General features: G+C 36.3%; 3 protein-coding genes across 3 annotated transcripts; all 3 read right to left on the reverse strand.

Moving 5' to 3' along the window:
* Nucleotides 1-1,488: 1,488 nt before the first annotated feature.
* On the reverse strand, nucleotides 1,489-6,756 carry LOC145598960 (uncharacterized). Its single transcript, XM_081655357.1, has 7 exons — nucleotides 6,362-6,756; nucleotides 5,073-5,796; nucleotides 4,018-4,660; nucleotides 3,828-3,928; nucleotides 3,657-3,746; nucleotides 3,445-3,569; nucleotides 1,489-2,036 (listed from the first exon to the last, which is right to left on the reverse strand). Exons 2-7 carry the CDS (start codon nucleotides 5,706-5,708, stop codon nucleotides 1,889-1,891), a joined length of 1,743 nt encoding a protein of 580 aa, XP_081511483.1. The 5' UTR covers nucleotides 5,709-5,796; nucleotides 6,362-6,756; the 3' UTR covers nucleotides 1,489-1,888.
* A 783-nt stretch (nucleotides 6,757-7,539) lies between these two features.
* On the reverse strand, nucleotides 7,540-8,848 carry LOC145599286 (membrane protein PM19L-like). Its single transcript, XM_081655683.1, has 4 exons — nucleotides 8,539-8,848; nucleotides 8,225-8,444; nucleotides 7,927-7,972; nucleotides 7,540-7,790 (listed from the first exon to the last, which is right to left on the reverse strand). The coding sequence occupies exons 1-4, from the start codon at nucleotides 8,663-8,665 to the stop codon at nucleotides 7,668-7,670; spliced, it is 516 nt and encodes a 171-aa protein (XP_081511809.1). The 5' UTR covers nucleotides 8,666-8,848; the 3' UTR covers nucleotides 7,540-7,667.
* A 759-nt stretch (nucleotides 8,849-9,607) lies between these two features.
* LOC145598894 (uncharacterized) lies at nucleotides 9,608-15,734 on the reverse strand. The gene is made up of 8 exons (XM_081655295.1): nucleotides 15,304-15,734; nucleotides 13,290-13,643; nucleotides 12,381-12,755; nucleotides 11,900-12,106; nucleotides 11,188-11,571; nucleotides 10,809-11,052; nucleotides 10,572-10,719; nucleotides 9,608-10,460 (listed from the first exon to the last, which is right to left on the reverse strand). Exons 1-8 carry the CDS (start codon nucleotides 15,326-15,328, stop codon nucleotides 10,086-10,088), a joined length of 2,112 nt encoding a protein of 703 aa, XP_081511421.1. The 5' UTR covers nucleotides 15,329-15,734; the 3' UTR covers nucleotides 9,608-10,085.
* Nucleotides 15,735-16,003: the final 269 nt, after the last annotated feature.

The raw sequence follows: 16,003 nt of genomic DNA on the forward strand, positions 1-16,003 counted from the left end.
ACTTAGTTGTTAAGCCCGTGCGTTGTCCTTGTTCGTGGTTCGCATAGCACGAGTAACGAGTCAATTAATCGATTAATTATAATGTTGTTGCAGGGGTTATTATAGATGCAGCACAATAAAGGGATGCTCAGCTAAGAAACAAGTAGAGAGGTCCAAAGAAGATGCTTCAATTCTTGTAATCACTTACACATCATCCCACAACCATCCTAGCCCAAATTACCAAAATACCCCAAAGAAGAAGGCCCAAGAAAAAGCCCAAGCCCATATCATTGAGGCCCATTCTAGCCCAAAAAATGAACAACCAAGCAACAAGGAAGATAATGTTGAAAATAATCCTTGTGATGAAGGGCACCAAGGTAATTTCCATTACATGCAATCTCCAACCTATAGCTCAAATGAGACACAAAAGATGGTAAAGCAAGATGAAGAAGAGCCTTATGTGGTACCATTTGACAGTTTTACCCCTTACTATCCACTAAATACCTTTTTTGCCACTCTTCCTCTTCTCAAAAATATTACATCAAAAATAACACAAGAAAACTTTGATTTCTTTGATGAACTTGATGAGCTAGATTTTACTACAAATAATAATGTTTTTCATAAAAGAATGCTTGAACAATAAATTCTCTTCTTTATTTTCCTTTTTTTTTAGGTATGTATCGGTTTAGTTTAGGTAGTTCAAGTGAAAGTCGAAGAGATGGATAGATATTAGTTAAATTAAGGTGAAATGAGTAAGAAAGAGGTGCCAAACTGCCAACCCTCGATTTTTCCACTCTTTTTTTGCTTTTGTATATGTGCTCATATTACTTTGAGGAAGATCTATTGTAAATTAATTATTAAGACATGTTAGATATATGCATGATACTCTGCTTTGCATGTATAGTACTCCCTCCGTATTTTATTACTTGCTTCATTTCTCCATATGCGAAGTTTTAGGAAACATAGTAGAAAGTATATTAGAATATCCGAAAAACATAATCACATTTTTAAAATGATAATGGTCGTGATACTATTAACATATAGATCAGAGTTATTGTTAAAATAGTCATTGTTGATGTACATAAGGAATTTTATTTTTGAACGAGGCACTACATTAGTATATAGTATAACATGTTATCTTTGTTTATGATGAATATGGAGAGGTGATGCACATCGTTAGTAGAGGGGACATGGTATTTCCCTAGAGAAACAGAGACATACTTGAAGAATATTTTGTGTTACGACACTCGCCTAATTTGATAATGATATGTGGGCCCAAATATTTGTGATTAGTAAAAACGCTAAGTATAAATTAAATTCACCTAAAATCAGTACTCGCGTATATTATTTTAAGATGTCTAAAAAAAGTTGTGACATCTCGTAAAATACAACTGTTTTTCCTCAATTTTGCTATGAAAGTATGAACACCATAATCAGTGGTAAAGAGGAAAACAAGACATCCATTATCAGGAATATTTGGTAAAATCACGGTGCATCTTAATCAGAGTATATGGATTGGAGACAAAAATAAAGGGGTATAGATTATTAAATTGAATTAAACGTCAGCTTCCTTGTGACTCTTCCCTCGACTTAAAGCTGACGGGCAGAGGAGAGAATCAAACCAAATACGAGCTGCTAGAGTTCTAATCTACATAGTAATATTCTTTCATATGATTGTAAAAATTTACATAATTTGGCATGATTATACCTTATTAATTCCATAGAATTATGAATCATACAATACTACCAAATTATTCTCACTCGTAATAGATCATATCACATATTACGACTTATATTTTCTCGGTGAATGAGGGCCTTTGAAGGTGAACCCTGCTAGATATGAGCAGCTGCTGTACATCCTGCAGGACCAACACCTGAGGCAAAGGATAAAAGTATGTATTTGTATATATCAGCAGGTAGCAGTTTGGCTTGGTATATTGCCCTGAACTGCCTTGTAACACTGTAGGCTGCAAAGTGGCAGCTTCGTCTTTGAATCTCTGTACTTGTATGGATTCGTACAAGATGGGCCAGCACATCTTTCACGAGGTGGAGGATAACTGAAAATCCCAGAAACCGAGAAGAAAAAAGAAAACAGGAAAATAATCATAATGATATTTATTTGGAACTCAAACATGAAAAGAGCTAGTATTGTAGCATTCTACAAGGCAAGTTAAAGTTCCAAAGAGCATTAACACAAAAGCTACATACTTTCTGAACTACAGCAGGATATCTCAAAGGCATTCTCAATTAATCAACATTCAACACACAGTGAACTTTTATCAGGAAAACTAATTACATAGTACTACTTGATGCAACCAATGGTACCCTAAAATTAAGCTGATAGATATAAGCTTGTAATTGGTTTTGATTTAATATATAATGTTTTGTGAAAATCAGTTTATAAACTTCACAAGTTTCCCTATGTTTGGTTCCTTGATACAAAAAAATTACTTCGTAGGAAGGAAAGGAAGAAAGGAGATAGAGGAGGAGAAAAAAGGTATGTGAAGAAAAATATTGTGTCATTCCTTTCTTGAGTTCTTCTACAAGGAAAAAAGTCAAAAACAATCCACCCTTGCAAAAATACTACTCCCTCCGTCCATAAATTACATTCCTATTTCTAGCATTTATTCCTCACGTAATAGAGGAAAGTAGGAATGTAATTTAGGGACGGAGGGAGTAGTACTTTTTACTAAATAAATTATTTGCATCCCTTAACGGCTTTACATTCCAAATGTCCAAATAAATTATTAAATACTAGATTATTTTTAGGAGGGACATTTACAAAGATGAAAAGAGTTAATAATAAAGACCATCAAAGACTACAAAATCGATACAACTGTTGATCCAGAAAAGTGGATAAAACATCAAAATACTCCCAACACTAAAGGTATTGAATTTATTAGGACTTGGATAACCCTTAACAACTCTTATCTAAAGTTATCTGAAATAATTAGTCTTAAATACGTGAATTAGGTGAGCTGAACAGGGCCTAGATCTGCATCAATGGCCACTCCGATTCTTCATAACCCAGTCTCACTTCTCCTGCCAAGGGATACAACCTCCCAGGTTTTTGGCACTGGAGAAAATAATTTCTTCTAGACAAGTGTTCTTACAAACATGTGGCTGAAAACAGTCTCAACCACAAACCTAGCAAACATTTCTTCATATTCATATAAGATAAGATTTACTCCTCACTACTAACACATAATATGACCACTATAATCTATCCTCAGCCAGTGTCCAACTTTGACATTAAAGACACACATACAACTTTGGGACTTCGAGTTCTTCTATATCCACAAAAAAAAAAAAAAAAAAAAAAAAAAAAAAAAAAAAAAAAAAAAAAAAAAAATTAGCAACAAACAAGCACTTGCACAACACACAACCACCAAAAAAAAGTACAGCCAATACACAAGAAAAGAGAGAGTATAACAAGAGATGAGAATGTAATATACACATATATACCTGCAGGGTTTTGGGTCAAAAAAGCTAGGCAACATCTCCTTTGGAAAGGTAACAGTTGTCCCACTAGGTCCCATGATCATTCTGATACTATTTGATGCACGCATAAGTTCATCAGCAGCCCTCTCCTGCAAAAAAAGACATTATCAATAATCTCTTCCGTGTTATACTACTCTTGAAAAAGGGAAGTAAATAATCCATAGACTATCCAGTACCTGGGCAAGCTCTTTTACACGTTTCTTCTTTTTGTCTTCCCTCTTTTTCCTATTGGAGTCTTGACCGAGTATTCTTCTAATTGCCTCAGCCTGTAACAAAGCTTCCATACTCAGCTCACTTGAAAAAAAATGTCCACACAGTAGAAATAGCAAAGGAAGTAGTTAAAAAACCTCTGACTCCTTAGCTGCCTTCTCATTTTGCATTTTACGTCTCTGAGCAGCCTCAACCTTCTTCAATTGTTGATCCACTTCTGAAAGCTTCTCCTTTTGCTCTGTTAACCAATTTACATTAATATTTAATTAATAACTGGATCTAAAAATATATGAGATGATGATAAGCAGAACAGATTAAAAATCATACTTCTAGATGGTGCTGGAGGTAACCCATTCGGAAATTCAACTGCAGTTCCACCAGGTGCAGAGCAATCTTTCCCTGACTGAAGTGCCCGTTGACGAGTTGTAAGCGTCAATTCCCGCTTAGGCTCAACAATTGCGTCAACAGGTTCCTTCTTTGCTTTCTTCTTTTTCTTTCCCTCAGCTTCACCATCAGATACAAGTTCCTCCTCTCCCTCATAGTCAGTATCCTCAGAAGGTGATCTCTTCTTTCCATCTTTCCCCGACCGTGAAGAAGCACCAACTTCTGAATTTTGAGAAACATTTCCTGAAAACTTAGACAATCTTCTGTGCTTTCTGCTAGATTCTTCTTCATCCTCTCCAAATCCATTAAAATACTTTGCATTTTTTAGTTTTTCCAAATATCTGATCTCATCATCATCGTCTTCGTCATCAAAACCATCAAGTGCACGCTTCTTTGATGCTCGTCTACTCTTTCGCGCTGAATCAGATTTGTCACCTTGCTTTACAGAGCTATTCTTCCCAGCCCCCTTCGTAGAAGATTCCTCCCTTCCAAGGGTAAACCCCACTTTTGAGAAATCTTTCCAAGGAATTCCCTGTAATCCACCCTTTTTATCTCCAGAAGGTGAGTTATCAATTTCTGAATTATCCTGAAAACCAGAATTTAAACTTCCCATTAACCCTAGATGCTTTTCACTACCAAATTAAAATGAGATCACAACAGAAGAACATGTCTTAAATAAAAGAAATTGCTTCCAGCAATTAAATGACATGTAAGCCTTCTACGTCAACAGGAAGTAGTTCAATATGCCATATTTCAGACAAGGCGATTCAAATAAGTGCTGATCCTCATACAAACATGAAGAAATCTAAAACCAAACAAATCCTCTCTAATGGACACAAGATTTTTACTAAATTGCAAAAAACCACACACCAATCATCAAGCACAAAGTGAGTAAATCGAAAATAAAGTTGTGGCATATATTGGCAAACTCTAGCATCATAACAGATTAACAGCTATACAGGTTCATACATTGATTAAAATTTAGAAGAATCACCTACCTTATGCGCTGACTTCTGCCGCATATTTGTAGCATCCGAAGCACGAGAACTCTTTGAATTAGCATCAATGGTACGAGTGACACCGCCAACTTTGAGCTTGACTTTCTTTACCTTGTTATCATTTCCCAGCCTATCTTGAGATGGAACTACACTATCATCAGCCTTTTTATTTAATGCCATGGTCTTCTGTGGTTCCGGGCTTTCATTCTCCCTACTAGTACTTCTCCAATTAGCGGGTGCAAGAACTCCTTCGCTGCTTCTTTTGTGATTTGAGCCACTCCGTCCCTGCTCTGTAGTGTCTTTTGAACCACTATTTCCATATAATTCATTGAGTCCAATATCTACTTTCTTATTCTTTCTTGAAGATTTTTCTCCCTCCACACCACTAGGTCCAGGAAATCTTGATGCACATTGACTAAGGCTAAGCTCTTTCCTCCTCGAATTTTCACCACCGCTATTCTCATCACTGGAGCCTGCCTTTATTTCATCCGATGGAGGTGTTGAGGATAAGGATGAAACATCACGCCCATCCGAAAGAGGTTGAGATTCAGGGCGAGGTCGCCTGGAGGTATGACTCCGTCTCTTTCTAACAGTGTTCCCTATGCTTTCGAACCGAGAAGAACTGTTCTCTTCCATTTAGGAACAATATAATCAAACAAAACTTCCAGTATAGCCACTAACGCCTAGCTCATGTAGTAGAGATTCACACAGAATCAATACAGCACTGCAATACAAACTCAACAAATAAGTCTCATGATCAAGCAGTGCATAAACCATACTAACGAAAACAACATTTCATAGAATATCAGAACTAATGCAATAGCTTAGAAATTGAAATTGAATTTACATAAAACACATAAATCCAATAACACAAAATAATAAGCATACAATGTACACTGAAAAAAGGAAAGCGAATTCTAAATACAATATACACAACAGCAGATTTGCATTAACAGCATTAATATAATCAATTTGAGGGAAAATAAAACCAATCAATAATATACGGAGTATAAAATTACAAATAACAATTTCCATTTACATAAACCTCAATCAATCACATTAGCAAAACCCTAATTGCCAGGATTACCCAACCAAAACCCCCAAAATAATTCATCACAAAACACAATCAAACACAACCCAAAAACCTAAAATTCGAACAACAGCATGAAAAAACTCAAAAACCCACAAAATTACTCCATCATACATAACCAATAAACAAAACCCAGATGCCAAATTACAAATTAAAACCAAAACACCCAAATATAAAAACAAATTACAAGAAACATTACCTTGAAAGATTGAAACTTGGAGAGAGAAAACAACCCGAAAGAAGCGAAAAATGGAGAGAGAAAGCTGAGAAATGGGAAGTAGTGAAAAAGAAGAGAGAAAAAATGAGAAAAGGGGGTCTAAAATATGAAGGAGAGAGAAAAAGGGGTAAGCTTATTTTAGGGCAAAGAAGAAGATTTAAGATGATAGTAGTAATTGGAGAAGAAGAAGTTGGTCTAATAATAATCTTCACCATTTTTTCGATACTATAAAGTTTTTTTACAAAAAAGGGAAAAATAAAAGAAATAACAACAATAACAAAGACCACAATTCTTCACTTTCTCTCTCTTAAACCAGGCAAGAAGTTTTTTCGTCTTTCTCTCTCCTACAGTTTTCTTCGCTTCGTTTTGCTTCTACCAGGATTGTGTTGCGTATTTGTCTGACTTGTGAAACTGCGTCTATTTGCACCAACACATGGCTTGTTTTAAGGAGGCATCAGTCTATCACTCTATCGTCGTAAAACTCAACTAGCTTAGTCGGTTAAAGTCGTGTGAAAGAAGTGGAAATTTCAAATTTGGTTTTATTTACATTTCGTTTGTGACTCTCTAAAGCCGAAAAAACTTTAGAAATTTAATATGGTTAGATGTAAGACCTTTTTTAGTTTGGGAAACCAAGATCGACAAAACTATGTGTCTTTGTTTAACTCGACTGACTCTTTGAATGTTAATCCCACAAACTTTGACCTTTATTGTAGGAAAGATAGCTTCGTGTACGATATTGTTAATTTCCTTCTTCCTTGTACTGTATTATATTTTTTTTAAAAAAAATAAGAGTTATATAAGGCAAACAAAAAGGGACAGATGGGGTATTATGTATGGTGTCACAAATTTCAAAAGAAAAGTCCAACATAGTTCGAGCTCATAAATAAAGTGCCTAGGCCAGTAGGCCCACAACCTAACAATTGTCATTTGTCCAAGTGTATATCTCAATGTCTCATATTTCAAATAGTATTTTTTATCGTGTTGGATTATGTCATGTCTTGAACCAACTCAACCTAATGTCATCTTTACTTTCTAACCTTGGCAACATTCACAATTGATCTCATAAAGAATTTGTTTCCACCACATTTTATACACGTAGAATTGTAATATAAGATAAACATGTATAAAAACTTGAGAGGAATCAATTTATCAATTGAGAATAAACACAAGAACTATCAAACACACTTGTTATCATCATATACAATATTACAATGTCCATCTTCGAATCAATTCACTCTTACATGGAAGGAAAATGAAAATTAGCACACTTGATCAAACTTGTAACAACTTATACTCTTCCACCAAGCATCCTTCTTGCAGTCGCAGCAGTAGACTCAGCAGCAACATTGATTGCACCAGTACACAGCAATTGTGTTCCGCTCACAATTATCATGATCACCTCCAAAGTCCTCTGATTTTTATACCAAAATCAAAGCAACTTTATTAGTTTAGTTTTTGTTGCTTCATTTTTCCCTAAATAGGTTAACTTCATACTAAAGCAAAATGATCTAAAACATAAATAAAGGTAGAGATAACAAATTACTCACCAAGTTAGCACCAGTATATCCAATATCAATTTCCTTACATGCCAATCTGCAAGAACAAAATCATGGTGCAATACTCATAAGTTCAATCAATCTTCGCGTGACACTTGGTGTGAAAGAACAAGAAAAGTACATATTCCCTCCGTTCAAAAAAGATTATCCTCTTTCACTCTTTGTGACATTATAACATGTCACGGTTTATAAATTTAAAGTGGACAGGTTTTTAAGGACCGAGGGAGTAACATTTCAATGACGAAAAATATTACTAAGACATAATAAGCATAAAAAAAGTTGTACATACCCCATGGCAAGAATAGTGAGTGCAAATGTCCCTAGAGAAGAGGTAGCAGCAGCATACAAACTAGCAACACTCCATTGCATTACATTGAGCATTCCGAGAACTGAAGTTGTGATGCCAATAACACCGATAAGAAGAGAGAAAATGATGAAGAATCCGGTCGCCATGTTCCCCATTGGAAAGTAGATTGGGAAGATTCTAGCAGGAGTTTGTAGTACAGAAGCTGCAAGCACCAAATATGCCCGACCAATTATATTATAGTCGCATAAAAAGTCAAAACAGAAAGAACTTTTAAAGACGAAGGGAGTACTTCTTACCTGACTCGTGGGTTTTTTCAATAGCATGGTTAACAGCCCAAGCAGAAATCAGCATGATAATGAAATAGAGTACTAAATTGACAACCAGGAGCAGTAAAGCTGCTGATCGCGGGCCTTCTGAAGCCATTAGTAATTAATTAATCCTAATGATCTAGAAATTGGAAGGGAAGAAGAGTTCTCTTTTATTCTTTTCTGGACAATTACAAGCTAAGGTTAAGGGAGATATATAGGTGCATTGTTAAGGGTGGTTCTTTGCTTGAATTGTTTGGCATGAAAAGGAGAATAATTGGTAGGAAACAAAAGCAGGATTGGAATAACAGTTCATTGCTTGAAATGTTTAATGTTTGTAATCCCCACTTCTTGGATAAATACAATTAAATTCTTGGGTGAAGGTTTCTTTAGGTTAAAGGAAAGGTTCTAAGAGGTCCAACCTCTTGGTTTTTAGCTTTTCCTTATCTATGGACAAAGGTTCCCCCGAGAGCTTCTTACGCATATACCCGGATGCACATAGAAGCTTAGTAAGTGCACTTAAGGATAATGTTTTACTCATTTGATATTCTTTGCTCCCTCAATTTTTAAGCAAATAATATCATTAATATGTGTCTGGACAAGAGTACACAGATTTAGGTCTCTAGTTTATCATAAGTTGAAATAGGTAAGGCTAAATAGCAGCCATCAATTTTAGAGATCAATCATACTACATATAGAACATGATTATTATGATTCCACTGTCTCTTCATTACAAGTTATATTTGTAGAAAAAATATTTGATAAAGAAAGATTAATCAACAAACAAGAACACAATTTTTATATGGTTCACCAACAATGAGTATGCGAAAGGAAAGTTTTACTGATTTCGAGGATAATTTGGATAACTCAATATAAATACACGGCTATTATGTTCACTGTACTCAAATGCACAGCAAATCTGTCATTCTTGCAATAAGATAAGTAAAATAATTCCAGAAGAAAACAGCAGCCTGCACATTTGTTTACAAATTCACACTAAAACCTAAAAATAATCGATTGAAAAAGAGACAAAGAAATTCTGCTATGAACTTTCTAGTAATCCAAGAATAAAACAGCAGCCTGCACATTTGACTTTAATTACTGAACTCTGACAATTGAAGTTGAATGTACACGGATTTTGTACTTTAACAAACAGGGTAAGAAAGGTAATCCCATAAAAGAGAAGAGGATAAATCAGGTGAGTAAAAAAGTAAGGAATGACCTTAACTCATAAATCTTGTAGGCCCTTGTAAGATAATGAAAGAACCTGATCGAATCATAAGCAATATATACATTTTATCACAGTGATGCAGCAGGCCAGCAACACCACAGCCTCACCGCTACAATCGGGAATATCACAATAATTGTCTATAGAAGATGAGGATTTTGATTTCCTGCTAAGTAAACCTCATTGATTCCCACTTCAGCCTTGAAATGCATAGAACAACCTGCAAAGCTGACTAACATGAGCCGATTCCTTGCTTTCTCCCTGAGTAAGCAAGTGGATGGACTGTAAAATTCAACTACCACCACCCTTTTCATCTGCCTTCATGAAGATCTTCAGAAAAAACAGCGGTTCGAGATATGTTTTCGTCGAAGGTACTCAAACCAGAGTAAGGACCTGATGAGAAAATTGAGGAAGTCCCATCGGATTCAAAGGTAGTAGAAGACTGTCTAAGGTTTGGTCGCATGTTAGCAGATCCCGTGGCAGCGTCTTGATACTCAGTCACCCGTTGTACCATTTTAAGAGATTGCACCACCTCGCCCATCGTGGGCCGTTGATTTGCTTCAGGAGCAACACAAGCAGCTGCAATTGTGCAAACCCGTAAAAAATCTTCCTTTGGGTAATTTCCCTGAAGCTTCGGATCTACAAGCTCTTCTAAACGATCTTTATCTCTCAAAATTGGCCTTGCCTGTAAAAGTGCAGAACAGTCAAAATTTTGTGAATACCAACAGTTACCAATTTATTCAGGAGACCCTCACCCAAAAGAGAGAGGGAGAAGCACATGAAAAATATAACTAACCCAGGTAACAAGGTTCTCCTGGCCAGCTGGCTGTGACATATCTACAGGTTTTCTACCAGTCAGCAACTCAAGCAGGACCACCCCATAGCTATAGACATCACTTTTAACAAGTAAATGACCAGTCATGGCATATTCAGGGGCTACATACCTGTTGGCATCAATCAAATGCATTTCAGAAACTACAATCTTACATGAGGAATTAATATGGTAACTGCAAGAATAAAGATGGGGGCTGACCCAAATGTTCCCATGACTCGAGTAGACAAATAAGTCTGCCTGCCTTCAGGCGCCTGTTTGGCCAAGCCGAAATCGGCAACCTTAGCATTGAAGTTATTTTCAAGTAGTATATTTGATGCCTTGAAGTCTCTGTGGATGACACATGGCTGTGAGTCTTCATGCAAGTATGCAAGTCCTCTAGCAGCATCAAGTGCAATCTTCATTCTCGCGTCCCAATCTAATGGACAATTTACCCCCAAAGGACCTGTAATACGGAGTAGAGGGCAGCATTCTTTAATTTAACGATTATATTATACGATCTAAGAGAACACATAGTATAGACACAAAGTTCTACAATTGACTTAAATTAAAAGCTATCAAACAGTTTCATCAAACCAACCATGAAGCCATGCCTCCAGACTTCCATTAGGAACAAGCTCATAACAAAGCAGATTTTGAGAGGCTTCACGGCTGCTATAGTAGCCCACAAGTTTCACAAGATTGCGATGATGCAACCTACTAAGCATATCAACCTCAACAAGGAACTCCTTATCGCCTTGAGGCCCACCATTTGTAAGCTTCTTGATTGCAACAGCTGTGCCATCACTCAAAACACCTTTGAAAACTTTGCCAAACCCACCCTCTCCAAGTATGCTGGATTTTTCAAAATTATTAGTTGCCTTTTTCAGTTCTTCATAAGTCAAAAATCTTGTACTGCTAGGGTGAGCAAGAGATCCTCCTGCTGTGCCTCCATCTGAAGTCCTTGGCCTTGATCCCAGAATCTCTATAGAAAATGGAAAAGTAATCAAATGTCAATAAATACCATACCTGATTGAAACAGATAAGAAAGGAAAACAATGGGTGGTGGAAGAAATAACATATACCAGGTGCGTTAAACTATATAATTATGAACAATTAATTAATTATATATACTACCAAAAAAGCAATGGAAATTCGTGTGAGCTTCAGCAGACAAGATAAACAGACCCTTAATGCTTAACATTGCTTTAAATCTTTAAAATAGCATATCAAAGTACTATGAACTGAAAAGATATTATAAAGGGAAATGCTGCTAATGTAGATAGAGCTAGTGTTGAGCTTGATAGTCATACCTGGATCTTTCATTAATGGTTTTGGCTTCTTACGGGATGAACAAGAGCACATAACTAGCACAAATACGACGACAATGATCAAAATTCCAGCCCCAATACTAAGAACAAGAACCAAGCTTGAGTTCTTGTTATTAGGAGCCTCTGATGTTGTAGAAGCTGAAGCCTTATGATCTGGTGTTTTCATAGGTGATGCAGCAGATACTGGGGCTGTAATTAAGAGAAAGACTAGTGTTATAACTCGTAATACACTCCAGAAGTTACATATGCAGAACAAGGAAACCTATATGCTAAGTCAGGCTGCTGCTCAAATAGACTGCTGCTCAAATAGTTTCCAAGTTACAAGCAATCATCTAGATTTTCCAGAATAAAAGTGCAGAATAACAAATAAACAATAAGAAACAACTAAATGTAATGCAACTGCAGAAAAATCTAACGCAACATATACAGAGCCTAAAAAAAGAAGTATTCGCTGTATAATTACCTGGTGATGGAGCAGGAGGCTGATACCAGGTCACATTTAGAAGTTTGTAATCACCCACACCTACTATATCAGGTATGGACACCTTATGCAACACAAGTGAGGAGTTTATAGCAGATGCGGCACCAGCTGAGAAACTGATCCCAGTATGTGGAGTAATGTCCAGTGAAATATTCAAGCTTGTCAGGGTAACCCAATAAAAGTTATTCATTTGCATCTGAGGAGCACGGAGGCCAAGTGCAGAAGAGAATCCATCAAGGAAAAGACTCCAATTTGGATTTTGTGACACATTGAAAAGCAGAAGATCAACCTTAATTGGATAGACACAGTGGCAGCTGGGGGTCTCTCGTTTCTGCACCATATCAGGTTTACAGCAGCCTGGAATGTAAGAATACACACCAAAGTCACAACAAATGAAATAATTAATAAGCCAACGGAGGGCACTGAATTTTAATACTATTTTGCTAGTTACACGTACAACAGACAAGTTAGATTAAATGCACATATACATTCTAACCGATATACCATCACAGTCCTAGTCAAGCTATTTCTTAAAAATGCACAAGGTAGGTTGGTGTCAGCATGTGAAGCTTTAGGTAAGAGAACAACCCTAATGGACGCAAATTGCGTGAGAAACATAGAGCACTGAGTGAAGTGGCAAGAAGCAATGAGAAAAGGGAAGAGCAAGAGATAACAATATAGAGTATGAGTCGAGAAACATGCAGACTACTACGGAACAGAAATGATAAATGAATAAGGAATCTTTCCACATATCTTTGTGCACCTCATGAAGACAATGCACTTTGTTTTGCAATTGGCTCATTGGTGCTAGGTGCAGAGGAAATCTTTTTCCCCTTTTCAAGAACAAGATGCTAACAGTGTACATAAGCTTCTAATGACAAGCACTCTTACTTGAAACTTCTGGAGCGAGAGATGGCATTAGGCCTTCAGCTGGTGGTACTGATCCATTATTATTCTTAGCCAAATTAGGTAATCTAGAACCGGCAGGAGGATGACTACTTGCTTGTAGTGGCTCATGTGGAGCCTGAACTGGTGCTGATGCGAGATTCCGCCTCATGAATTGTGACTTTTCCTTCAGTCGAACAAGTGGTGTATTGGCATTCGCAGCAAGAATGGGAGCTGTCAAAGGTCTTTTAGCTGCTAATACTAATGATGACTGTAATGGAGATTCATAGGATTCCACATCAATATGGAATGCTGTACAATATGATACCAGAAGCCATATCAAAAGCTTATTTGGAATATCTGCAGTGGTCAAAAACAAAATAAGACACCTTCAAAAAAAAAAAAAAAAAGTATAAAACAAATTTTGAATGACAAAATCCAATGGAGAACATGTCAACAAAGAGCATGACACAACTAGAACCATTAGAATAATAGAGGCAAATGCTGTAAGAGCATCCCTAAGATACAGAAACTAAAAGGCAAGGGGTTACCACTTCATATAATTTCTTTAAAACGTAAGGAATCAGCAACTAAAATTTTCAGATCAGAATAGTATTTATAAGTGCAGTTAACCAGTTAAATTATTGCATTTTTTGATAGAAACTCGTCAAGATTTTTGTATCCAAAAATAAGGATGCATGAACTTCTAATGACTCCAGCTAGTGAGAGATGTGAGACCAAACTATACATTATTTTTTAATATCAGTAAAACGAATACCGCAAACCTCATGTTGCTATGGTTAGCTGTCTTTTTTAGTGTCAACTACAAACCTTAGAAGTCAAATAAGCAAAATACAAGGTTTGCTAAGCAGATAATCTTATATCAGCATCAACATTATACTCAGTGTGAGAACTGACAACTGAAAATATGTACTTTTTATGGCCTGGCAACCAAATACGGAATAGTAGCTTAATTTACTCAATTCAACTCAAAATAATACACAAAATTATCATACTCACGATGATACAAAATAAACATTAAGCTATTGGTTTGAGGTTTCTCTCTCCTGAATGTACTCACTGATCCAACACTGCCCATTTAAAAAATGTAGCATACAACATCATATAAGACATCAGACTTAATACTTCAAAACTCAAGCTTATACAACATCACAGGCTTCAAGCAACAAATCTTCATGTAAGATAGAACCCCAAACATACCCACTTCACTTCATTGTTCACACACCAATTTCGATTTTAGTCCTATCTCTATCTCATTGTACACATACACGATATTAGGTTCTTGGCCAAAACAATATATTGCGAATATATAAACAGGCCCTCACTAATGTGTAGAGAAGCAACAAATTACCAAAATCTTCAACTTTCCAATCTATGCCACCACCATTTATATCCAACACGTCAGAAACAAAACCAATAGTAGCCTTCCACTCGGAACACGATTCAGTAAACGAATTTCCAAACAATCCGATACATGAATAACTAAATGTATCTAACTACAATACTCGAAGGAAGGATCCTAGAAACATCATAAACTAAATCAACAAACCACCTTTAGCTCCCAATTCCTAGACTCCTATTAATTCTTCTTCAATTGGTTCAACATTTCACACCTCACTAAACATAGAATAAACAAGAATAGAAACCTAATTCATCCACTAATTCCGAAAATAAGATTCAAATAAAACCTCAACATAATCCACAATTGATCAAGAACACTAATTGAAGAGTAATGAGGTACTCAATCTTAATTCCAGACAAAACCCTAAATTCCAAACCCCTAAAAACAGCTAAAATCATACAAAAAAACAACAAATTCCTGCAAAATCCCCAACATTTAACAAATTCACCGACAGCAAATTTCAGCTAAACAACAAACAAAATCTAACATATAATAATAATTAACAAATCAAAACTAAAAGACAAACCCCAACAACAAAATTCCCAATAATTAAGAAATCAAATTAACCCCAAAACAAACAAAACCAAATTGAATTACCGGGAATCAGTGGAAATCGCTTCATCGCCGCCGACACAAAGAAGAAACGAAGAGAGAGAAAATAAAAGGGGGAAGAACTAAAGCAGTGTTTGGATCTGAGAAGAAGAAACCCGCATCAGAAAGAAGCTTGCAAGTAAAGCAAACAAGGAGTTAGTAGTAGTAGTAGTAATGAAGGAGTGAATAGTAGTAGTACTAGGAAGAGGAGCAGCAAAAACCGCCATTAGAGGTGAGAGGAGAGAGAAAATGGAGGGGAAAAAGGAGCTGGTGTAAAACCATGAATCGAAAAAACGGGAGGAATGGAGGAGAAACGTTTCGAAACTGGGACGCCATAGTTGGAAAGAAAATCGGGGGAAATGAAATCTGGGGAATTGAGAGAACTTTCAAGTTTTATTGGAGGAGAGAGAAACTAAAAAGAGGACTCTCCTCGTGCTGTGAGCCTGTGAGGGTGTACACTGTCTTTAGTAATTTTTCTTTTTTTATACAAGTATTTTTAAGGGTGTCACTTCGGATAATCGGATCGGGTCTGATATGGTCGGGTTGGGTAAATTTTTAAAGTTAAGTTATATTAAATTATTATGTCCACGCGAATCCAAATCTGAATCAAATATTTTCTGGTCGGTTTCGAATCGGGTCGGGTCAGGTGTGCTTTTGACACCTCTAAGTATATTGAATTATCAAACTATTTTTTATGGTTGGCCGG

The sequence above is a fragment of the Chenopodium album genome, chromosome 20, assembly GCF_948465745.1.
Source record: "Chenopodium album chromosome 20, dcCheAlbu1.1, whole genome shotgun sequence".
Taxonomy (NCBI): domain Eukaryota; kingdom Viridiplantae; phylum Streptophyta; class Magnoliopsida; order Caryophyllales; family Amaranthaceae; genus Chenopodium; species Chenopodium album.